The following is a 25,186-nucleotide window of genomic DNA, read 5'->3' as shown; positions in this document are numbered from 1 at the left end:
TAAAGTAATTTCTGGTCGTTTGTAGTTTGAATTATTATACGAATTTATTTCTCCTGATCGTAAGTTTAAACTGACCTTTAATTTTCTTTGAGAAACTTCTTTTTCGGAAAGTTTTTTTTTAATTAATTCCTGTAAAGCAGGATAAAACCCAAAAATCTGGAACTGTGTACATTTACAAGGAAGTATGCTCGCCGGTGGCCAGGACATAAACCGTATTATAGTTGTAAAATTTCTTACCATACTGATTCCAGTCTTTTTCTCTTTGAAATAAATCTCCCCGTTGAAGAGCTGTTATTTCTTCAGTGTCATTAACTTTTTTTGTTGATGCTTTATAATATCTGCAATAGAATATGAGTTTGTCATAATGATGAATCTGTAATATCTCAGGGGCAAATGAGGGTATTAAGTTGAAAATTTCAGGGGACGTGGATCTAAATCAAAAGACATTATGTGCATCCAGGTAGCCAAAAGGGTTATATACCTGCAATATATAAGGCACAGCTAAGCTTATAAATTAAACATTTACGGGACCCAGCTGACACTTTGAGTGAATATTTGGTGTCTATCAAGAGGTGTTATCAAGGGCAACAAATGACCAAAGAGAATTGTGGTTGGGTTTATTTTGAGTGTGACATATTCTTTTTTTTTGTTGATCTTCCTAAAATTTCAGGCAATAAAACCAGCTTAATTAAAGTTTAAAAAACCAAGGGAGCCTCAACCGGGAAAAAATTGGTTGCATTGATTTTCGACGTTTTATTCCGTTTTTTCTTTTTTTTTAAAAACAAATCGGAATAAATTTTCTTAAATGAGCTCAAAATGTATTTATCTAGAGAAAAAAGCGGTTAGAAAAAGTATAACACAATAAGATTCTTATAATAAAGTGGTAAATCAATATTTTCAGCCAGGAAAAAACCATGCATATGAGTTACATGACTCTTTACTTAAACAACACTAAAGCTCCGCCTCTAACAGAAATAAAGAATCATCAGATACATGAAAGGAGACAAGCTGGGACACAACTTAATTATGTTTTCTTTGGTGTCAAAATTGACTATACTTGAGTTATTTTAAGATGCCATAAGTAATTTCTCAGGCGCTTCCCCTGGTAACTCAGACCCGTCCCCAGGTGGTGGATCGGGATCATCCTTCGGATATGCAGGATATCCCTGAATATCAAATAAGAGGGTGGGGACCATGTGAACTCAGTCTCCCTGTGTCCTGAATAATTGGTGTAAACTAATCTGGGGGATAAATACAGGCAGATGAGGGGGTAATCACATCTGATAGTGATCTTGCGGGGCCAACAGACGCGTAGACATGTTTCGAAGACGTTAAAATTAAGCTCCAGCATTGGGATAAATTACTTGGTGATGTTCTGACGCCAAGTGGGATGTCTTACGAGGACAACTGCAAAGAGTGGAAGACACAGATGAGAGTGTTAACGGTCCCAGAAAGAAGCAGAGAGGATTGGCCAGTTGCGTCTTGGAAATTCAGGCAAAAAACTTTTTTTCTTTATAATGTATGACTAGAGAGAATATTAGTGAGATCACTGAAGATAATTAATGAGCTGACAAACTAGGGCTACTGTTCCCGGAGAAACCAACGGACAAGTTACCAAATCCAGGGCAATCAATGCATTAACAGCCAACAGCATTGACAACCCATTTAGACAATATATCTCTATTCTGTTTCAAACGGACACTAGACTAGTTGTATGTACAAGACTTGCAACCAGAATCAGAAAATTACACTTTCAGACGCTCACAAAACCGGGAAAGAAAGATAAGCTCGTACGCGAAGTAAACCATTACAAGTGGGATATAATTGGTCTCTTGGAGAAACATGTGCCAGATAACAGGGAAGAAGAGACAGGAGATGCATCCCTCCTACTCTCTGGTGGAAAAGTTCAAATACACAGACAAGGATTCGGCTTTTCACTGATGAAAACAGCAAGAAAATTTCTACTATCAGTGGTGTCTCTCAGAAAGATTGATGATGATCCGACTCAAAAGAAAGTTTAACAAAGTCTCTCTAGTGCAGGGAAGGCTCTTTTCAATGACTCTGCTTGCCCGCTGCAGGGATTTTCTGTGAAGAAAAAGGCAAACCCAATAGGCCGGGTGTATGCCCGAGAGTTCTATCATTGTGTGGATTTTTACAATGTGGCAGCTGGTGGAAGAATACTGCAGAAAAGTTTGTGCGGCCTTTATGGACTTCGAGGTTACCTTCGATTCGGTAGACTGTAAATTTCTATGGCTTATAGTCCACTCTTTTCGACTGCAAGCCAAACATTATCTGCTCCTTGGAAAGCTATACGACGAAACCGATAGCTGCATCCAAGTAAATTGGAAGTGGCGCAAGTCATTTACCATCAAAACTGATGGGTGACAATACCGTGTGTTACGACAGACTTTTTTTTAATTGTGCTACAGACCATATCATGACTCGTACAACTCATCGATTGCCCTTTTGCTTCAAATTTTGAGATCGAGTTTTGACTGACGTCAATTTCACGGACTACCTTGCGCTCTTTACCTACTCCATAAAGCAGCTAATAGATATCCCTGAATGTCCTGCAGGAAGAAGCTACAAAAGTCAGCCTTAAAGCAAATTCGCAAAAAAAATAAATAATAGCAGTCAAACTTCCAGGCCCAGTTAAGCCCCTGGAATTCAATACAGTTTACCGAGGCCACGTTAAAGTTGTTACTAATTTCACCTTTCTTGGCTCTGTGATTTCGAATGATGACTCTGTGGATGCAGAACTAGGCAGCTGAATCGCGAAAGCTTCCTCTGTTGTCAGATGACTCAGTGTCATTTGGGGATTGCCCCATATTTTTAGGGACATTGCCAGGAGCATTCCCTGTCGGAAGGCCGCTAAAGCCAACTAACACCCTTTTCTAACTTTCATCTTCTCTTTCATAGGGCAATTTGGAGACAGAGTGGCAGAACATTTGGTGATCTCGCTATCCTATCTAGGTTCCCTTGTAAGCCTTTAGCATAGACTAAGTATTTCATTATCGCTAGGCTTGAAAATCATGTGGTGATTAATGTATATCTGCGTATAAATTACAAAAACAAACAGTATGACTCACGGTTGCGTCCGCCTGCAAACTTCTTGGCAGTTTTTTGGCGCAGGTTTTGCTTGAGGCTCATATGAAAGGTACTAATGCCGTGGTGACTATTTGTCTAAGATATATGTATAGAAATCTGAAAGCTAAAATTAAAGATAGTTGTCGGCTATTTCGGATCCTGAAAGGTTTATGCCAAGGAGCTTCGAATCCTCAAGGTTTTTCAATATTTGTGTTACTGGTAGCCTACTCAGGATAGGTTGAACTGTACATTTGTCTTCAAAGAAGTTGATCTCTCGCTAGTTACGTTTGTGGTTGACAATAATTAAATTCTGATATTAATTTTTGGACTATAATCTTAAACTTATATATAAATATATATTTTTTTTGGATTTTTATTGACCATTTTTATGAACAGTAGATTTCTTTTGGAAATAATTTTCATCTTTTTTTATTTAACAAATTTTAAGCGGATGCTTAAAACCAGCATTTTCTAACCCAACTAAAAATAATCATCGCACAAATGGTTAAATTGCCAACAAAAAAAAAATGGTAAAAACAGAAAAACCAATTTACCATCTTAAAAGGTAAACATTAATTTGTTAACCTTTTCCTAGCTGAATAAAAATCAATGAAATCAAGCACACTTTTGAGTAAAAAAGAATTAACGGATAAATAAAAAAAAATTCAGAGACTTTACTAATGACTCAATTATAAAGCTTTAATAATAAGCCTCCAGAAGTGTTCATTACTTTGAGCTAGACAAATAAAACCTGGACTGTAATGATAAAACTTATATAGATTGTTAGCTTGTTTGAACACAACGTGGAAATGATAAGTTCTCAGTTATTTCCGTGGATTAGTTTAAAATTTTGAACCACGGTTTTATTGGCTAGGCCAAGAGCGTTTCATTTTTTTCTTGGGGGGCGAAGGGTTAACGACAAAACTAAAAAAATTAAAATGTGTTTACGAGCATTTTGTCGTGTGTTTACGAATAAGACAACCTTTTTTTGAGGGGGGATTCAAAACCGGTACCCCCCTCGATACGGCATTGGGTTACACAGTTTTAATAGGTTACCTCCAGCTCTAACTTCTACAATTTGAAGCAAGAATGCAAAACTAGGTCTGTATCTCTAATCTTTCAGAAATTTGAAAAAGAAGGCTTTTAATGATAAGTGTTAGACTATACATTATGCTATGTTTTGCTTAAAACTGTTAACATAAATTATTTAATCTCGATAAACAATAAAATGTACTCACTCTGCTCCTATTCCATACACAGAACTAATTTTTGATGTTTCCTTGCCAATGCTGGACAGAAATAAACCAATCAATATCCCCAAAAGAAGCGTTAATAAACATACAATATAAGTCCCTGAAAAAAAAATTCTCAAAGAAACAGATGTGAAAAACATCGGAGATCTCTTGAGAAGCCTCTTCATCGTGGTAAATTTTCGCACTAAGTAATCTGTAATGAAGCAAAATACCAGCAACAGATTGTCAGCTTTTGTGGTCAAAAATTAAAGTACTTCTTGGTGAGCCTCGAGGTGGAATATCACATGTAATGATAGAATCATGTTAAAGGTGAAAAAACTTAAAACGCTATATTATGTTCCTAAATCCTGTAAATGAATTATGCAGCTCTCACCTTTTTTTCAGGCTTAAGCAGAGAAATTCATTTCGTATGGGGAGCCGAGTTCTGAAAAAATACAGAAAACGACAGGGAAGTTCTATGAAAATTATTATAATTAATGTTAAATCTTTTGTGTCTGGGGTTATTTCAGCTCTAAAGGCTCTCTAAAAATTTTTCTTTTTTTCTAGTCTAGTTTTAAACGTATGCTGATGAGATCTGTATTGATGCAATATTAGTTGGTTTACGTCACCATGTCTAGACCAAACCAGCTGTATAGGGATGGTAACCTTGTCTGGAGAACATGAGCATGGTTCGTGTCAGAGAGCATCTTTCAGGTCTCTTTTTACAGTTTAAACCGTATTTCTGGGGAATAAGGATACATTTATTGTGGTACTCTTTATCATCAGAGGCAACACTATAGTGGCGCCTATAGTAGGGACCTATAGTGGACTATAGTAAGGCTACTATTTTATTATTTTTTTTTCAAAACACTTCAAATGGAAGGACAGGTCGTATAAACTTCGGAGGTGGCTCACTCGATTTGAAATAGGAAGTTCTAGTGCCCTTTAAACAGTAAACTTGATCGGAGAGCAACTAGCCACCCCCCCATGCCTTTTCCCCTCAAATGTAACTAACAAAGTTTTTTAGATAGCCATTTTCTTATAAATAATTAAAAGATGTGTCCGATCGAATTTTTGAGATATCATTTTGTCCAAAATAGACCAAAGATCATATAATAAAAACTTCAGGGTTAACACAACCATCCAAAACCCTGGGGCAAGTGTTATAAATTATGTCCCGGGGGCATATGAGATTTTTATGGAACGAATGGTCTTAAAATATCGGGGGGCTCATTGTATTAGAAATTGGAAGTCCTAGTTCTCTTCTCTTTTTAACAGTCAAAAGGGACCGGAGGGCAACTAGTCCTACTGCTGTCTTTGCCATAAATCCATCGGAATGAACTTTTTAGATAGCCATTTTGTTAAAATTAATTAAAAAAACTTTTCGAAGAATTTTTTTTCAAAGAAAAGTTAATGCCATTTTTAAGCTCATCAGAATCAAATACCTGTTAAAATTAAAGCTCAAAACGACCAGAAATTACTATTTAAAAGTATAAATGAAACCCAAAGCGAACAGAAATGAAATAAACAATAATAGCAAAAAACATACAACAGTTAATAATATAAATAAATAAATAGATCTTAAAGCGAGTAATACTTAGATTGAATATGAAAATCAAGCTTAAAACAAAAAAAAATATTTTGCTATTGAGGTATAAACGAACTTAAAACGAACAGAAATTAAATAAACAATGAATACAAACAAACATACAATAGCTATTAATGTAAATGAATAAATAAATCTTAAAACGAGTGAAACTTAAATTGAATATGCAAATTAAGCTTGAAACGAAGAAAAATCACTACAAACAAGAGTTTGGGTATCGCCTCCTTCTCTCACTGTAAAAGTCTAAAACCTACTGTGTCAAGGGCGCTTTACTGAAAACCAATTTTGTTACAAACATTTTCTTTTGTACTTTATATTGAAACAAATGATTCAGCCTTCAGCAATTACTATCATTATAATCATATATTCAGTTTAATTTATTAGTTCTTACTAAAGTTGTTCAAGATGAATATAGTTTCACTACAAACAAGAGTTTGGATACTCAAAAGCCTACTGCGGCATTGGCACTTCCCTAAAAACGAATTATGTTACAAATATTTTCTTTTAAAGTACTTACACCATTGAAAATAAAATAAAATTACAATGAAATAAATTGTTGAACTGATGGATCTTTCAAAAATTAGTATCATTATATATCAAATACTCAATTTGATGGTGTTTAAACTTTCCAAGACTGTTCAAGATGCATATAGTTTTCAGTAAAGTGCCAATGACGCAGTAGGTTTTAGACTTTTACAGTAAGAGAAGGAGGCGACACCGAAACTCTTGTTTGTAGTGATTTTTTTTCGTTTCAAGCTTGATTTGCATATCCAGATGCATCAGAGGCACGACACAGAAGTTTTTCTTATCTGACCTTACAACTATTTTCAATGAAAAAGATATTTAAAATTTTTTATCGGATTGGCTTGGGGAAGAAGATTGTGTTGGGGAGGGGGGGGCTAGTTGCCCTTGGATATCTTTGGACTCTTAAAACAGGGAATTAGAACTTTCAATTGTCAATCAAATGAGCCCTCTTTGAAGTTTATAGGAGAATCCCTTTCACAAAACCATATACTCCCCCAGGGCATAACTTACACCTGAGTTTTATTTATATGACTTTTGAACAATTTTTAACTCAATGGTTATCTCAAAATTTTTATCGGATGCATTTGAGGAAAAAGGGGCATTTGAGGAGGGGGGGGCTAGTTGCCCTCCAATCTCTTTTGACTCTCAAAAACTGAACTAGAACTTTCAATTTCCAATCAAGTGAGCCCTTTATGAAGTTTTTACGAGCCTCCCTTCCATAAGAACCATATATACCCCCCCGGGCATAACTTATGTTATGCCCGTTGACATAACATAATTGGTTGACAGAAATATGTCAACCCCAGAGTTTTCGTTATATGGTCTTTGAACTATTCAAAAAAAGCTATCTCAAAGTTCTTATCGGATGGGTTTGAGGAAAAAGGGTGGTGGAGGGGGGGGGGGCTAAGTGCCCTCCTATCTTTTATGACTCTCAAAACTGAACTAGAACTTTCAATTTCTAATCAAATGAACCCTTTCTGAAGTTTATACGAGCATCCCTGCCATAGGAACCATATATTCCCCCAGGACAGAACTTACAACGCCTGCTCCCTGGCGCTGGGGGGTTGTGTCGACACTGGAGTTTTTATTGTATGATCTTTCAACTATTTTTAACAAAATAGCTATCTCAAAATTTTATCGGATGTATTATTTATTTGAGGCAAGTATTTTTGCCTCTCTCTCTCTCTCTCTCTTTCTCTCTCTGTTTCTGTGTGTCTGAGTAGATGTTTACTTGTCTCTATGTCTGTCTTCGTGTGATTTTGTGTTTGACTATGTGTGTTTGTAAGTATTTTTACCTCTTTTTCTCAGTAGCTGTGTGTCTGAGCGGATGTATGCTTGTCTCTATGTCTGTCTGTGAGTCATTTCGTGTCTGACTCTGTATGTTTGTAGGTATTTCTTGCCTCTTTCTCTATCTCTCTTTCTCTCTCTATGCCTGTGTGTGAGTGGATGTTTACTTGTCTCTATGTCTGCCTTTGTGTGATTTTGGGGCTGACTCTGTGTGTTTGTAAGTATTTTTACCTCTCTCTCTTTCTGACTCTCTATCTCTCTCTCTCCCTCTCTCTCTCTCTCTCTCTCACTCTCTCTCTCATTCTCTCTCTATGCCTCTTTGGCTGAGTGGATGTTTGCTTGTCTTTATGCTTGTCTTTGTCTGATTTTTGTCTGACTCTCTGCGTTTGTAGCTCTTTTTGCTTCTCTGTCCCTGTGCTTGTGTGAATGAGCGGATGTTTGTTGGTCTCTATGTCTGCCTTTGTCTGATTTTGTGTCTGACTCTATGTGTTTGTAGGTATTTTTGATTTTGTTTCTCTATGTCTGTGTGTCTGAGCAGATTTTGGGTGTGTTTTGTGGGTATTTTTTACTCTTTCTGCACCTGTTTGTCTGAGCAGATGTGGGCTCGTCTCTACGTCTCTCTAAGTGTGATTTCGTGTCTGACTCTGTGTGTTTGTAGCTTTTTTCGCCCCTATCTCTCTATGCCTATGTGTCTGAGCGGATGTTTGCTTATCTCTATGTCTGTCTCTGTGGAATTTTGTGTCTGACTCTGTGCGTTTGTAGGTATTTTTGCCTCTCTTTCTCTGCCTGTGTGTCTGAGTGGATATTTGTTTGTCTCTATATCTGTTTTTGTATGATTTTATGTCTGACTCTGTGTGTTTGTAGATATTTTTTTTGCCTCTCTCACCTATGCCTGTGTGTCTGAGAGAATGTTTGCTTGTCAGCGGGGATTTTGAAGAAAAACTTCAGCTCATGTCTCTCAGAATTTGGTAAGAGCTCTGTTAACCTATCTCAGTTTCTATTATATCCCCTATGAGCCTGCTAGTAGTATCTAGTAGTGTCTATACTAGTAGTATCTATGGAAGGAATATGCAAATTCGACATAGCTTTATTTCATTTTTAAGGTTAATTTAGACTAGGTTACGTGCGCGTACGTAACCTAGTCATAATTAACCTTAAAATAAAATAAAGCTATGTCGACTTTGCATGTCTCTCTCACTATGTATGCACCGCCGCGGGGTGGATCGTTGCGTCAGGCACGGCCGCTGTGGCGAGCAGCGGCATTGGTCATGGACTGTGTGTCTGGGATCGGTATTTCCATATTCCAGTGCCTATCTTCGTATGTTTGTATATCCGAATTTATGTGTTTGTATACGTTTTTGTCTCTATCACTCTCTTTGCCTATGTGTCTGGGCAGGTTTTTGCATGTCAAAGTGCCTGTCCTTGTCGGTTAAATGTCTAAATCTATATATTTGTATGTCTCTCTCACTCTCTTTGGCTGTGTGTCTGGGTGGGTGTTTGCTTATTCCAATGCGTGTCTTTCTCGGTTTGTGTGTCTGAATCTATGTATGTGTTTTTGTCTCTCTAACTTTTTTTTGCCTGTGTGTCTGGGCGCGTGTTTGCTTATTCCAATGCATGTCTTTCTCGAATTGTGTGTCTGAATCTACGTATTTTAATGTGTGTCTCTCTCACTCGTTTTACCTGTGTGTCTGGGTTGGTGTTTGCTTATTCCAATGCATGTCTTTCTCGGTTTGTGTGTCTACATCTATGTATGTGTTTTTGTCTTTCTCACTCTTTTTGCCTGTGTGTCTGGGCGGGTGTTTGCTTAATCTAATGTATGTTTCTCGGTTTGGTTGTCTTAATCTATGTATTTTTGTGTGTTTTTTTCTATCTCATTCTTTTTACCTGTTTGTCTGGGCAGTTTTGTGTTTAGCCCAATACATGTCTGTTTTGGTTTTTGCGTCTGTATTTAGGCATTTGTATGTCTTTTTGTCTCGCTCGCTCTTTTCGACTGTTTGTTTGGGCAGGTGTTACCTTATTCCCCAGCTTGTCTTTCTCGGTTTGTGTGTCTGAATGTACATATTTGTATGCGTTTTTGTCTCTCTCACTCTTTTTGCCTGTGTGTCTTGGCGGGTGTTTGCTTATTCCAATGCATGTCTTTCTCGGTTTGTGTGTTAGAATCTACGTATTTGAATGTGTTTTTGTCTCTCTTATTCTTTTTGTCTGTGTGTCTGGGTGGGTGTTTGCTTATTACAATACATGTCTTTCTTGGTTTGTGTGTCTGAATCTATGTATTTGTATGTGCTTTTGTCTCTCTCATTCTTTTTGTCTGTGTATCTGGGCGGTTGTTTGCTTATTTCAATGCACGTCTTTCTTGGTTTGTGTGTCTGAATCTACGTATTTCTATCTGTTTTTGTTACTCTCACTCTTTCTGCCTATGTGTCTGGGCGGGTTTGCTTATTCCAATGCATGTCTTTCTTGGTTTGTGTGTCTGAATCTACGTATTTGTATGTGTTTTTGTCTCTCTGACTGTTTTTGTCTGTTTGTCTGGGTGGCTGTTTGCTTATTCCAATGCATGTCTTTCTTGATTTGTGTGTCTGAATCTAAGTATTTGTATGTGTGTTTCTCTCACTCTTTTTGTCTGAGTGTCTAGTCGGGTGTTTGTTTATTCTAATGCATGTCTCTCTCGGTTTGTTTGTCTGAATCTACGTATTTCCATGTGTTTTTGTCTCTCTCACTCTTTTTGCCTGTTTGTCTGGGCGGGTGTCTGCTTATTCCAATTCATGTCTTTCTCGGTTTATGTGTCTGAATCTACGTATATGTATTTGTTTTTGTCTCTCTCAGTCTTTTTGTCTGTGTGTCTGAGCCGGTGTTTGCTTATTCCAATGCATGTCTTTCTCGTTTTTTTTGTCTGAATCTACTTATTTGTATGTTTTTTGTCTCTCTCACTCTTTTTGCCTGTGTGTCTTGGCGTGTGTTTGCTTATTCCAATTAAATGTGAATTTTTTATGTTTTAAGTATTTTTCATGTCATTCTAAGAGATGTAAAAGAAAATTGAAAAAATACCTTGTTAAAAAAAATAAAAAAAATATATAAGAAATAGGGGGAGGGGGCCCATAAGTTTGGGGGGGCCTTCGAGGTTGGGATAGGTGACCTTACAACACTTCAAATGCTACTTGTGTATTAAACAGATTACCATCGAGAACCGCCCGAATAAAAAATAATATGTATCTCTTAATAGAGTTAGCATTCCATGAGATGCCTTACCTTTTTCGTTTCTACTTCTTCCAAATTTATCTCCTAAAATGTCCCAATGTATTTCGCCCGAATATTCCTCTAAAAGTAATTTCTGAATGTTTCTTTGTTTTGGCATCCCTGCACTGTCCCATTTAAAATTCCCAGGAAACCATTCCCGTATTAAATATATTCAATCTGTCTTGATCTCGTTTGAATTTCTGAAAATTATCTAAGGTGTCCCTAGTTACACTATAAAGGCTTCGAAGGAATTTCATATTTATCGATATGCCTAAAGAATTTTAAATTACATATCACATATACACTGCAAACTAAATGCTTTATCTCTTCCCCTAAGTGAAGCATTCCTTTCTGTATCTTTTGCACTTAGAAACATCTTAAGCCTATGTTATCTAAGAGATGAATTCAAGAATCAAGATGCATTATAAAGGCTTCGAAAGAATACAAATTCCCAAATTTATCTCTGACACTAAAGTAGGGATTCATATTGTTTCTTTATTCCCCTTATGATACATTAAAATTTCTCGTCAGATATCCATCATTTTCGATCATTTAAATCAATTTCCTAGAAATATGGACTCCCGTCTGTATCCCTTAGGCTTAGAAACATCAAACCACATAATCATCAACAAAGCATAACCATGAATTAATTATGTGTAATTCGGAGTCAATAACGGGTTCCTACTGGAACCACCTCCTAAAATTCAAGGTATCCTGTGGGTGTAAAAATAAACCATCAAATTCAGGGTATTAGCGAGTCCTGCTGTAGGGGTTTCAAGCTCAAATCTGCAAAAATGTGGAATTTGATATTTTGGGCAAGAAAAAAAATTACAGATGCGTTTTTATTTAATTTTTTCCCAGGGGTGTTCGCTTTGAACAAACGATACTAGAATATTGGAAGAGGACTCATGCAAACGGAAATTAAAAGTTCTAGTTCTCTTTTTATGTAACCCAAAATAAAATAGGGCAGATGGCCACCTCCCACGCCCCTTTGTCCCCAAAGTCATCCGATCAGAATTTTGAAATAGCCATTTAGTTCAACATAGTTGAAAGGTCCATTTATTACGCCTTTGAGAAAACATCCCCCCTTCCTCCCAGCCCCTGGGGACAGGTCTTTAAGTTAGGAAATTTGTCCATTGGTCACATATAGTGTTGGTTAATGGGAAGTATGCATAAATTTTTCGGTTGGGGGGGGGATAATTTTTTCTGGGTGAATTTTCCACAGAGAGAATTTTCCATGAATAGAGAGGTTTCCGGGAGGTGAACTTTTCAGGGGAAATTTTATACTAGTGGAATCTTCTAGAATTCCTATACGAAAATCTTTTTATTTGTATTACTTTTTCTTCGCCGACTCAATTTTACATGTGGAGATGTTCAGGATAATTGTCCGGGGTGAATTTTTATTGGGATTGAATTGTCTAGAGTATCTTTGGCAGCAGTAGATATCTATGTTCTATTTCTATAGAGGCACTAGGAACCACTGAAGCGTATCAGGTTGAATGAACTTTATCAAGTTCATCCCTTAGGGCACTCTTGAGGTCGAACGAACTTTATCTACGTCATTCTCTATTATAATTCTATAAAGGCACTAGGAACCACTGAAGCGTATCAGGTTGAATGAACATTATCAAGGTCATCACCTAGGGCACTCTTGAAGTTGAACGAACTTTATCTACGTCATTCTCTATTATTCTTCTATAGAGGCACTAGGAACCACTGAAGAATATCAGGTTGAATGAACTTTATCAAGGTCATCCCCTAGGGGACTCTTGAAGTTGAACGAACTTTATCTAGGTCATTCTCTATTATAGTTGGATAGAGGCACTAGGAACCACTGAAGCGTATCAAGTTGAATGAAGTTTATTTAGGTCACCCTCTAGGGCCCTCTACACCTTTTAAAGAGAGTGAGTATCCCCTCCCAATGTCATATCCCCTCCCACCTAGATATACACCATAATGAACTTTATCTAGGTCATTCTCTTGGGAACCCTTGAGTTGAACGAACCTTATCTAGGTCATTCTCTATTGAGATTCCATTTTGCGGGGGCGTATAGGAACCACTGAAGTGTATCAAGTTGAATGAACTTTATCTGGGTCATCCCCTTGGGCGCTCTTGAGATTGAATAACCATTATCTAGGTCATTCTCTATTGAGGTTCAATTTTGCGTACGGCCATAGGAACCACTGAAGCGTATCAAGCTGAATGAACTTTATCTAGGTCCTCCCCTAGGGCATCCTTGAGTTGAACGAACCTTATCCAGGTCATTCTCTATCTATGTTCCATTTTGTGTCCAGCAATAGGAACCACTGAAGCGTATCAAGTTGAATGAACTTTATCTAGGTCATCCCCTAGGACACCCTTGAGTTGAACGAACCTTATCTAGGTCATTCTCTATTGAGGGTCCATTTTGCTTACTTTACGTTCCTTAACATGCTATTTGCTTACTTTACGTTCCTTGGCACCTTTCCAAGGCACATGTCAAGGATATCGCCTTGAGACACGCTTGTATAATCTGGTTTTGGACGTTAGGGAGCGCTTAAAGTTGAAACTAATAAAGATGTAGATGCCGAGAAAAGAATTTTAATAAAGAAATTCAGAACAATCTTTAGAAATCCTTATAAATCAACTATTGATATGATTATGGGTTTGAATCAGCAAGGACCCCCCCCCCCCAAGTTTTGCCCCCCCCCCCCCTTTTTTTTGATTTTTTTTTTGTTTTGAAGTTTTTTTAAACTTTTTTTTAACATAATATATTTTTTCAACTTTTTTTACATCTAAGAAATCACATTTAATTTTTCCAACTTCAAAATGAGAATGATATGGAAATATTAGTCGTGACTTTTACTATTAGAAAAACATTGTTTGTAGTAGCACATTTTTTTTATTGGACTAAATTATTTTTGGAGTTCGAAATTGTTCAAATTTTTTTACTGAATTTTTTTATGCACTGAAATTATTCCACTTTTTTTATTTATTTTATTCTTTTATTGTTTTTCTTTGGATTTTTTTTAACAGGGTATTTTTTTCACCTTTTTTGTACGTCTCCTAGAATGAGATGAAAAATACTTAAAACATAGAAAATTTACATTTAATTGGAATAAGTAAACAACCACCCAGACACAATGGCAAAAAGAGTGCTAGCTTCAAAAACACATACGACAACGGGTTTTCAGTTACACAAAATGAGGAAGACTTTCTGTGGAAACTGCAAACACCCGCCATAACAGTCCAACAAAAAGAGTAAGCATGATAATAGCGCATAAGCAAGCGTGTATTAAGGAAAAAAAACAGCGAAAGACATGACCAAAAATAACCAAGCACCCACCCTGACACACAGGCAAAAAGAGTGAGAGAGACAAAAACACATACAAATACGTAGATTCAGACACACAAACCGAGAAGGACATGCATTGGAATAAGCAAACACCTGCCCAGAAAGATAGGCAAAAAATAGTGAGAGAGACAAAAAAAAACATACAAATACGTAGATTCAGACACACAAACCGAGAAACACATGCATTGGAATAAGCAAACACCCGCCCATACACACAGGCAAAAAGAGTGAGAGAGACAAAAACACATACAAATACGTAGATTCAGACACACAAACTGAAAAAGACATGCATTGAAATAAGCAAATACCCGCCCAGACACACAAGCAAAAAGAGTGAGAGAGACAAAAACACATACAAATACGTAGAATAAGACAAACAAATCGATAAAGAAATGCATTGGAATAAGCAAACACCCGCCCAGACACACAGACAAAAAGAGTGAGAGAGACAAAAAACACATACAAATACGTAGATTCACGCACAAAAACCGAGGAGGACATGCATTGGAATAAGTAAACTTCCGCCCAGACACACAGGCATAAAGAGTGAGAGAGACAAAAAACATATAAATACCTAGATTCAGACACACAAACCGAGAAACACATGCATTTGAATAAGCAAACACCAACCCAGACACACAGACAAAAAGACTGAGAGAGACAAAAACACATACAAATACGTAGATTCAGTCATACAAACCGAGAAAGACATGCACTGGAATAAGCAAACACCCACCTAGACACACGGGCTAAAAGATTGAATGGCAAAAACACATAGAAATACGTAGATTCAGAAACAGAAACCGAGAAAGTCATGCATTGGAATAAGCAAACACCCGCCCAGACACACCGACAAAAAGAGTGAGAGAGACAAAAACACAAACAAATACGTAGATTTGGTCACACAAACTGAGAAAGACAAGCATTGGAATAAGCAAACACCCACTCAGACACACAGGAAAAAAGAGTGAGATAGACAAAAAACACATACAAATACGTAAATTCACACACACAAACCGAGAAAGACATGCATTGGAATAAGTAAACATCCGCCCGAACACACAGGCATAAAGAGTGAGAGAGACAAAAAACACATACAAATACTTAGATTCAAACACACAAACCGAGAAACACATGCATTGGAATAAGCAAACACCCCCCCCCCCCAGATGCACATACAAAAAGACTGAGAGAGACAAAAACACATACAAATACGTAGATTCAGTCATACAAACCGAAAAAGACATGCATTGGAATAAGCAAACACCCGCCCGGACACACGGGCTAAAAGATTGAGAGGCAAAAATACATACAAATACGTAGATTCAGAAACACAAACCGAGAAAGACTTGCATTGGAATAAGCAAACACCCGCCCTGACACACAGGCAAAAAGATTGAAAGAGACAAAAAAGTATACAAATATGTAGATTGAGACACACAAATTGAGAAACACAATCATTGGAATAAGCGAACACCCACTCAAACACACAAGCACAAAGAGAGAGAGAGACAAAAACACATACAAATACATAGATTCAGACACACAAACTGAGAAAACATGCATTGGAATACGCAAACATCCGCTCAGACACACAGGCAAACAGAGTGAGAGAGACAAAACCACATACAAATACGTAGATTCAGACGCAAAAACCGAAAAAGGCATGCATTGGAATAAGCAAATGCCTGCCCAGACGCACAAGCAAAAGGAGTGAGAGAGACAAAAACACATACAAATCCGTAGATTCAAACACACAAACCGAGAAAGACATGCATTGGAATAAGCAAACACTCGCCCAGAAACACAGGCAAAAAGAGTGAGAGAGACAAAAACACATACAAATCCGTAGATTCAAACACACAAACCGAGAAAGACATGCATTGGAATAAGCAAACACCCGTTCAGACAGAAAGGCAAAAAGAGTGAGAGAGACAAAAACAGATACAAATGCGTAGATTCATAAACACAAACCGAGAAAGACATGCAATGGAATAAGCAAACACCTGCCCAGACACACAGGCAAAAAGGATGAGAGAGATAAAAACACTTACGAATACGTAGATTCAGACATACAAACCGAGAAAGACATGCATTGGAATAAGCCAGCACCCGCTCAGACACTAAGGCAAAAAGAGTGAGAGTGACAAAAAACACATATAAATACGGATTCGGACACACAAACCGAGAAAGACATGCATTGAAATAAGCAAACATCCGCCCAGACACACATGCAAAATGAGTGAGAGAGACAAAACACATAAAAATACGTAGATTCAGACATACAAACCGAGAAAGACATACATTGGAATAAGCAAACACCCCCCCCCCCCCAGATACACAGGCAAAAAGAGTGAAAGAGACAAAAACACATACAAATACGTAGATTGAGACAAATAAACCGAGAAAGACATGCATTGGAATAAGCAAACACCCGCCCAGACACACATGCAAAAAGAGTGAGAGAAGTAACAAAATCTTTCTTGAATTTGCCTCCTGGATACACAATACAGACATTTCATTCAAGAAATTATGAAAAAAATTGTAAGTAAGAAACAAACTCTTTATTTATTTCACCTCTTGCATGGACAATACAGATATTTCATTCAAGAAACTATAAAAAAAATTGTAAATAAACTCTTTATTGTTTTCACCTCTTGGATACACAATACGGAAATTTCATTAAAGAAACTATTAAAATTTGTAAGTAAGTACCAAATTCTTTCTTGAATACGCCTCTTGGATACACAACACAGACATTTCATTCAAGAAATTATGCCAAAATTGTAAGTAAGCAACAAACTCTTTCTTGATTTCTCCTCATGGATACACAATACAGACATTTCATTCAAGAAATAAAAAATTGTATTTAATTAACAAACTCTTTCCTTAATTCGCCTCTTGGATACACAATACAAAAATTTTATTCAAGAAATTATAAAAACATTTTAAGTAAGTAACAAACTCCTTCCTGAATTCACCTCTTGGATACACTTTACAGACATTTCATTAAAAAAATTTTGAAAAAAATGTAAGTAAGTAACAAACTCTTTCTTAAATTCACGTCTTCGATACACAATAGAGACATCTCATTCAAGAAATTACGAAAAAATTCTAAGTAGGTAACAAACTCTTTCATGGATTCAACTCTGGATACACAATACTTTTCGAATTCACCTCTTGAATACACAATACGGAAATTTCATTCAAGAAAGTATGAAAAAAATGTAAGTAAGTTCATTTTTTTACTAAAGTAAGTGCTACCATCTATTCCAATTAAGGTATAGATGGCAGCACAACTGATTTTTCCTTCACCCGGGCACCTGCACCCAACCTACAATACCCCCTTTTTTTCAAGTAACTGCATTCGCGTTAGGTTCATTTAGGTTTACTTAGCGTGGTGTGACACGAAAAATCAGTCACAAACACAAACCGAGAAAGACATGCATTGGAATAAGCAAACACCGGCCCAGACAAACAGGCAAAATGAGTGAGAGCGACAAAAACACATACAAATACATCGATTCAGACACACAAACAGTGAAAGACATGGATTGTAAAAAGAAAACACCCTCCCAGGCACACAGGCAAAAAGACTGAGAGAGACAAAAAAACATACAAACACGTAGATTCAGTCATACAAAACGAGAAAGACATGCATTGGAATAAGAAAACCCCCACCCAGAAATACGGGCTAAAAGAGTGAGAGACAAAAACACATACAAATACGTAGATTCAGACACACGAACCGAGAAAGACATGCATTGGAATAAACAAACATCCGCCTAGACACAAAGACATAAAGAGTGAGAGAGACAAAAACACATATAAATACGAAGATTCAGTCACACAAACTGAGAAAAACAAACATTGGAATAAGCAAACACCCGCCCAGACACACATGCAAAAACAGTGATATAGACGAAAACACATATAAATACGTAGATTCAGACATACAAATCGAAAAAGACATGCACTGAAATACGCAAACACCCGCCCAGAAACACAGGCAAAAGAGTGAGAGAGAGAAAAACACATACATACGTAGATTCAGACGCAAAAACCGAAGAAGACATGCATTGGAATAAGCAGGCACCTGCCCAGACACACAAGCAAAAAGAGTGAGAGAGACAAAAACACATACAAATCCGTAGATTCAAACACACAAACTGAAAAAGACATGCATTGGAATAAGCAAACACCCACCCAGACACACAGGCAAAAGATTGAGAGAGACAAAAACACATACAAATACGTAAATTCAGACTCACAAGCCGAGAAAAACATGTAATGAAATAAGCAAACACCCGCCAAGACACATAGGCAAAAAGAGTGAGAGAGACAAAAACACATACAAATACGTTGATTCAGACGCAAAAACCGAAAAAGACATGCATTGGAATAAGCAAACACCTGCCCAGACACGCAAGCAAAAAGAGTGAGAGAGACAAAAACACATACAAAGCCGTAGATTCAAACACACAAACCGAGAAAGACATGCATTGGAATGAGCAAACACCCGTCCAGACACACAGGCAAAAAGAGTGAGAGGCACAAAAACACATACAAATACGTAGATTCAGACACACAAACCGAGAAACACATACATTGGAATGAGCAAACACCCGCTCAGACAGAAAGGCAAAAAATAGTGAGAGAGACAAAAACACATAGAAATGCGTAGATTCAGACACACAAACCAAAAAAACATGCATTGGAATAGGCAAATACCCGCCTAGACACACATTACAAAAAGGGTGAGAGATATAAAAACACATACAAATACGTAGATTCAGACACACACACCGAGAAAGACATGCATTGGAATAAGCCAACACCCGCTCAAACACTCAGGCAAAAAGAGTGAGAGCGACAAAAAACACATACAAATACGTAGATTCAGACACACAAACCGAGAAAGACATGCATTGAAATAAGCAAACACTTTTTTGAACTCACCCCAGGGGCCTAGTGAGAGAGACAAGCAAAAAGGTAAGTTCTTTTTTTTTACTAAAGTAAGTACTACCATCTGTTTCAATTAAGGTATAGATGGCAGCACAACTGGTTTTTTCACCGTGGCGCACCACGCTAAATGAGCCGAAATGAACCTAACGTGAATGCAGTTATTTGAAAAAAGGGTGGTATTGTAGGTCTGCTGCAGGAGCCCGGGTGCAGGAAATATCAGTTGTGCTGCCATCTATAACTTAATTGAAATAGATGGTAGTACTTACTTTAGTAAAAAAAATAAACTTAGCTTTTTGTTTGTCTCTCTCACTAGGCCACTGGGGTGAATTCAAGAAAGAGTTTGTTACTTACTTACTTACATTTTTTTTCATAGTTTCTTTAACAAAATATCCGTATTGTGTATTCAAGAGGAGAATTCAAAAAGTATTGTGTATCCAAGAGGTGAATCCAAGAAACAGTTTGTTACCTACTTACAATTTTTTCCTAATTTCTTGAATGAGATGTCTGTATTGTGTATCGAAGAGGTGAATTTAAGAAAGTGTTTGTTACTTACTTACATTTTTTCATAATTTCTTGAATGAAATGTCTGTAATGTGTATCCAAGAGATGAATTCAAGAAGGAGTTTGTTACTTACTTACAATGTTCTTATAATTTCTTGAATGAAATATCTGTATTGTGTATCCAAGAGGCGAATTCAGGAAAGATTTTATTACTTACTTACAATTTTTTCATAATTTCTTGAGTGAAATTGCTGTATTGTGTCCAGGAAGCGAATTCAAGTAAGAGTTTGCTACTTACATAAAATTTTTCATAATTTCTTGAGTGAAATTGCTGTATTGTGTGTCCAGGAAGCGAATTCAAGAAAGAGTTTGCTACTTACATAAAATTTTTCATAATTTCTTGAGTAAAATTGCTGTATTGTGTGTCCGGGAAGTGAATGCGAGAAAGAGTTTGTTTAAAATTTTCTTCATAATTTCCTGAATTAAATTTCTGTATTTTGCATTCAAACGGCGAATTCAAGAAAGAGTTTGCTACTTACTTAGAATTTTGTCATAATTTCTTGAATAATATATATGTATTGTGTATCCAGGAGGCGAATCAAAGAAAGAATTTGTTACTTAATTACAATTTTTTTCATAATTTCTTGAATGAAATGTCTGTATTTTGTATCCAGGATGTGAATTCAAGAAAGAATTTGTTACTTACTTACAATTTTTTATAATTTCTTGAATGAAATTTCCGTATTGTGTATCCAAGAGGTGAAAACAATAAAAAGTTTTTTTTTACAATTTTTTTCATAATTTCTTGAATGAAATATCAGTATTTTGTATCAAAGAGGTGAAATCAATAAAGAGTTTGGTACTTACTTACAATTTTTTCATAATTTCTTGAATGAAATTTCCGTATTTTGTATCCAAGAGGTAAATTTAAGAAAGAATATGTTACTTAGTTACAATTTTTTTCATAATTTCTTGAATAAAACGTCTCTATTGTTTATCCAGGAGGACAGTCCAAGAACGAATTTGTTACTTGTCTCACTCTTTTTGCCTGTGTGTCTGGGCGGGTTTTTGCTTATTCCGAAGCATGTCTGTCTCAGTTTGTGTGTCTGAATCTACGTATTAGTATGTTTTTTTGTCTCTCTCACTCTTTATGACTGTGTGTCTGAGAGGGTGTTTGCTTATTCCAATGCATGTCTTTCTCGGTTTGTCTGTCTGAATCTACGTATTTGTATGTGTTTATGTCTCTTTCACTCTTTTTGCCTATGTGTCTGGGGGGGGGGTGTTTGCTTATTCCAATGTATGTCTTTCTCGGTTTGTGTGTCTGAATCTACGTATTTGCATGTGTTTTTGTCTCTCTCACTCTTTTTGCCTGTGTGTCTGGGTGGGTATTTGCTTATTTCAATGCCTGTCTTTTCTCAGTTTGTGAGTCTGAATCTACGTATTTTTATGTTTTTTTTGTCACTCTCACTCTTTTTGCCTGAGTGTCTCAGCGGGTGTTGGCTTATTCCAATGCATGTCTTTTTCGTTTTGTGTGTCTGAATCTACGTATTTGTATGTGTTTTTATCTCTCTCACCCTTTTTGCCTTTGTGTATGGGCAGGTGTTTGCTTATTCCAATGCATGTCTTTTTCGGTTTTTGAGTCTGAATCTACTAAGTTATATGTGTTTTTGTCTCTCTCAATCTCTTTGCCTGTGTGTCTGGGCGGGTGTTTGCTTATTTCATTGCTTGTCTTTCTCGGTTTGTGTGTCTGAATCTACGTATTCGTTCGTGTTTTTGTTGCTCTCACTCTTTTTGCCTCTGTGTCTGGGCGGATATTTGCGTATTCCAATGCATGTCTTTCTTGGTTTGTGTGTCTGAATCTACTTATTTGTATGTGTTTTTGACTCTCTCACTCTCTTTGCCTGTGTGTTTGGTCGGGTGTTTGCTTATTCAAATGCTTGTTTCTCTCTGTTTGTGTGACTGAATCTACGTATTTGTATGTGTTTTGGTCTCTCATTCATTTATCCCGTGTGAGTGGGCGGGTGTTGTGAGTCTGAATCTACGTATTTGTATGTGTTTTTTGTCACTCTCATCCTTTTTGCCTGAGTGTCTGAGCGGGTGTTTGCTTATTCCAATGCATGTCTTTTCTCGTTTTGTGTGTCTGAATCTACGTATTTGTATGCGTTTTTATCTTTCTCACCCTTTTTGCCTGTGTGTCTGGGCAGGTGTTTACTTATTCCAATGCATGTCTTTTTGGGTTTTTGCGTCTGAATCTACGTATTTGTATGTGTTTTTTGTCTCTCTCACTCTTTTTGCCTCTGTGTCTGGGCTGGTGTTTGCTTATTTCATTGCATGTCTTTCTCGGTTTGTGTGTCTGAATCTGCATATTTGTATGTGTTTTTGTCTCTCTCACTCTTTTTGCCTGTGTGTCTGGTCGGGTGTTCGCTTATTCACATGCATGTCTTTCTCGGTTTGTATGTGTGAATCTACGCATTTGTATGTGTTTTTTGTCTCTCTCACTCTTTTTGCCTATGTGTCCGGGTGGATGTTTGCGTATTCATATGCATGTCTTTCTCGGTTTGTATGTCTGAATCTACATATTTGTGTGTGTTTTTGTCTCTCTCACTCTTTTTGCCTGTGTGTCTGGGCGGGTGTTTGCTTATTCCAATGCAGTTCTTTCTCGGTTTGTGTGTCTGAATCTAGGCATTTGTATGTGTTTTGTCTCTCTCACTCTTTTTGCTTGTGTGTCTGGGCGGGTGTTTGCTTATTGCAATGCATGTCTTTTTCGGTTTGTGTGTGTGTGAATCTACTTATTTGTATGTGTTTTTTGTCTCTCTCTCTCTTTTTGCCTGTCTGTCTGAGCGGGTGTTTGCTTATTCGAATGCATGTCTTTCTGGGTTTATATTACTGAATCTACGTATTTGTATGTGTTTTTTGTCTCTCTCACTCTTTTTGCCTATATGTCCGGGTGGATGTTTGCGTATTCCAATGCATGTCTTTCTTGGTTTGTATGTCTGAATCTACATATTTGTGTGTGTTTTTGTCTCTCTCACTGTTTTTACCTGTGTTTCTGGGCGGGTGTTTGCTTATTCCATTGCATGTCTTTCTCGGTTTGTGTGTCTGAATCTAGGTATTTGTATGTGTTTTGTCTCTCTCACTCTTTTTGCTTGTGTATCTGGGTGGGTGTTTGCTTATTCCAATGCATGTCTTTCTCGGTTTGTGTGTCTGAATCTACTTATCTGTATGTGTTTTTTGTCTCACTCACTCTTTTTGACTGTGTGTTTGGAGGGGTGTTTGCTTATTCCAATACATGTCTTTCTCGGTTTGTGTGTCTGAATCTAGGTATTTGTATGTATTTTGTCTCTCTCACTCTTTTTGCTTGTTTGTCTGGGCAGGAGTTTGCTTTTTCCAATGCATGTCTTTTTCGGTTTTTGCGTCTGAATCTACGTATTTTTATGTGTTTTTGTCCCTCTCACTCTCTTTGCATATTTGTCTGGGCGGGTGTTTGCTTATTTCAATGCATATCTTTCTCGGTTTGTGTTTCTGAATCTACGTATTTGTATGTGTTTTTGTTTCTCACTATTTTTTGCCTGTTTGTCTGGGCGGGTGTTTGCTTATTCCAATGCATGTCTTTCTCGGTTTGTGTGTCTGAATCTAGGTATTTGTATGTATTTTGTCTCTCTCACTCTTTTTGCTTGTGTGTCTTGGCAGGTGTTTGCTTATTCAAATGCATGTCTTTTTCAGTTTTTGCGTCTGAATCTACGTATTTTTATGTGTTTTTGTCTCTCTCACTCTTTTTGCCTGTGTGTCTGGGCGGGTGTTTGCTTATTCCAATGCATGTCTTTCTCGGTTTGTGTGACTTAATCTACGTATTTGTATGTGTTTTTGTCGCTCACTCTTTTATCCCTTGTGTCTGGGTGGGTGTTAGCTTATTCCAATGCATGTCTTTCTTGGTTTGTATGACTGAATCTACGTATTTTTATGTATTTTGTCTCTCTCACTCTTTTTGCTTGTTTGTCTGGGCAGGTGTTTGCTTATTCCGATGCATGTCTTTTTCGGTTTTTGTGTCTGAATCTACGTATTTGTATGTGTTTTTGTCTCTCTCACTCTTTTTGCTTGTGTGTCTGGGCGGGTGTTTGTTTATTCCAATGCATGTCTTTCTCGGTTTGTGTGCCTTAATCTACGTATTTGTATGTGTTTTTGTCTCTCTCACTATTTTTTGCCTGTTTGTCTTGTCGAGTGTTTGCTGATTCCAATGCTTTTCTTTCTCAGTTGGTGTGACTGAATCTACGTATTTGTATGTGTTTTTGTCTCTCTCACTCTTTTTGCTTGTGTGTCTGGGCGGGTGTTTGCTTATTCCAATGCATGTCTTTTTCGGTTTTTGTGTCTGAATCTACGTATTTTTATGTGTTTTTGTCTCTCTCCCTCTTTTTGCCTGTGTGTCTGGGCGGGTGTTTGCTTATTCCAATGCATGTCTTTCTCTGTTTGTGTGTCTGAATCTACGTATTTGTATGTGTTTTTGTCTCTCTCACTATTTTTTGCCTGTTTGTCTGGTCGAGTGTTTGCTGATTCCAATGCTTTTCTTTCTCTGGTTGTGTGACTGAATCTACATATTTATATGTGTTTTTATCTCTCTCACTCTTTTTGCCTGTTTGTCTGGGTGGTTGTTTGCTTATTCCAATGCATGTCTTTCTCGGTTTGTGTGTCTGAATCTACGTATTTGTATGTGTTTTATCTCTCTCACTCTTTTTGCTTGTGTGTCTGGGTGGATGTTTGCTTATTCCAATGCATGTCTTTCTCGGTTTGTGTGTGTGAATCTACTTATTTGTATGCGTTTTTTGTCTCTCTCGCTCTTTTTGCCTGTGTGTCTTGGTGGATGTTTGCGTATTCTAATGCATGTCTTTCTCGGTTTTTATGTCTGAATCTACATATTTGTATGTGTTTTTGTCTCTCTCACTCTTTATGCCTGTGTGTCTGGTCGAGTGTTTGCTCATTCCAATGCTTGTCTTTCTCAGTTTGTGTGACTGAATCTAAGTGTTTGTATGTGTTTTTGTCTCTCTCACTCTTTTTGTCTGTGTCTGGGCTGGTGTTTGCTTATTCCAATACATGTCTTTCCCGGTTTGTGTGTCTGAATCTAGGTATTTGTATGTGTTTTGTCTCTCTCACTCTTTTTGACTGTGTGTCTGGGCGGATGTTTGCTTATTCCAATGCATGTCTTTCTCGGTTTGTGTGTGTGAATCTACGTATTTGTAAGTGTTTTTTGTCTCTTTCGCTCTTTTTGCCTGTGTGTCTGGGTGGATGTTTGTGTATTCTAATACATGTCTTTCTCGGTTTTTATGTCTGAATCTACATATTTGCATGTGTTTTTGTCTCTCTCACTCTTTTTGCCTGTGTGTCTGGTCGAGTGTTAGCTTATTCCAATGCTTATCTTTCTC

At 37.1% G+C, this 25,186-nt stretch overlaps 1 protein-coding gene across 3 annotated transcripts in view; it reads right to left on the bottom strand.

Moving 5' to 3' along the window:
- Positions 1–25,186, bottom strand: part of LOC148941400 (glycoprotein-N-acetylgalactosamine 3-beta-galactosyltransferase 1-like) — an 880,586-nt gene that overhangs the window by 720,924 nt on the left and 134,476 nt on the right. For 2 of the 3 annotated variants that reach the window (XM_089104532.1, XM_089104533.1), the window contains exons 3-4: positions 4,326–4,440; positions 238–338 (exon numbers count right to left, since the gene is read on the bottom strand). In XM_089104532.1, coding sequence (XP_088960658.1) covers positions 238–338; positions 4,326–4,440 — 216 coding nt within the window. Of the gene's footprint in view, positions 1–237; positions 339–4,325; positions 4,539–25,186 lie in introns of those variants that run through there. The other variant, XM_089104529.1, reaches the window with a different exon arrangement.

Source organism: Artemia sp. Qi Xiang Cuo, chromosome 18, assembly GCF_049724085.1.
Source record: "Artemia sp. Qi Xiang Cuo chromosome 18, ASM4972408v1, whole genome shotgun sequence".
Lineage (NCBI taxonomy): Eukaryota > Metazoa > Arthropoda > Branchiopoda > Anostraca > Artemiidae > Artemia > Artemia sp. Qi Xiang Cuo.
This window is presented reverse-complemented; position numbering and strand designations above follow the sequence as displayed.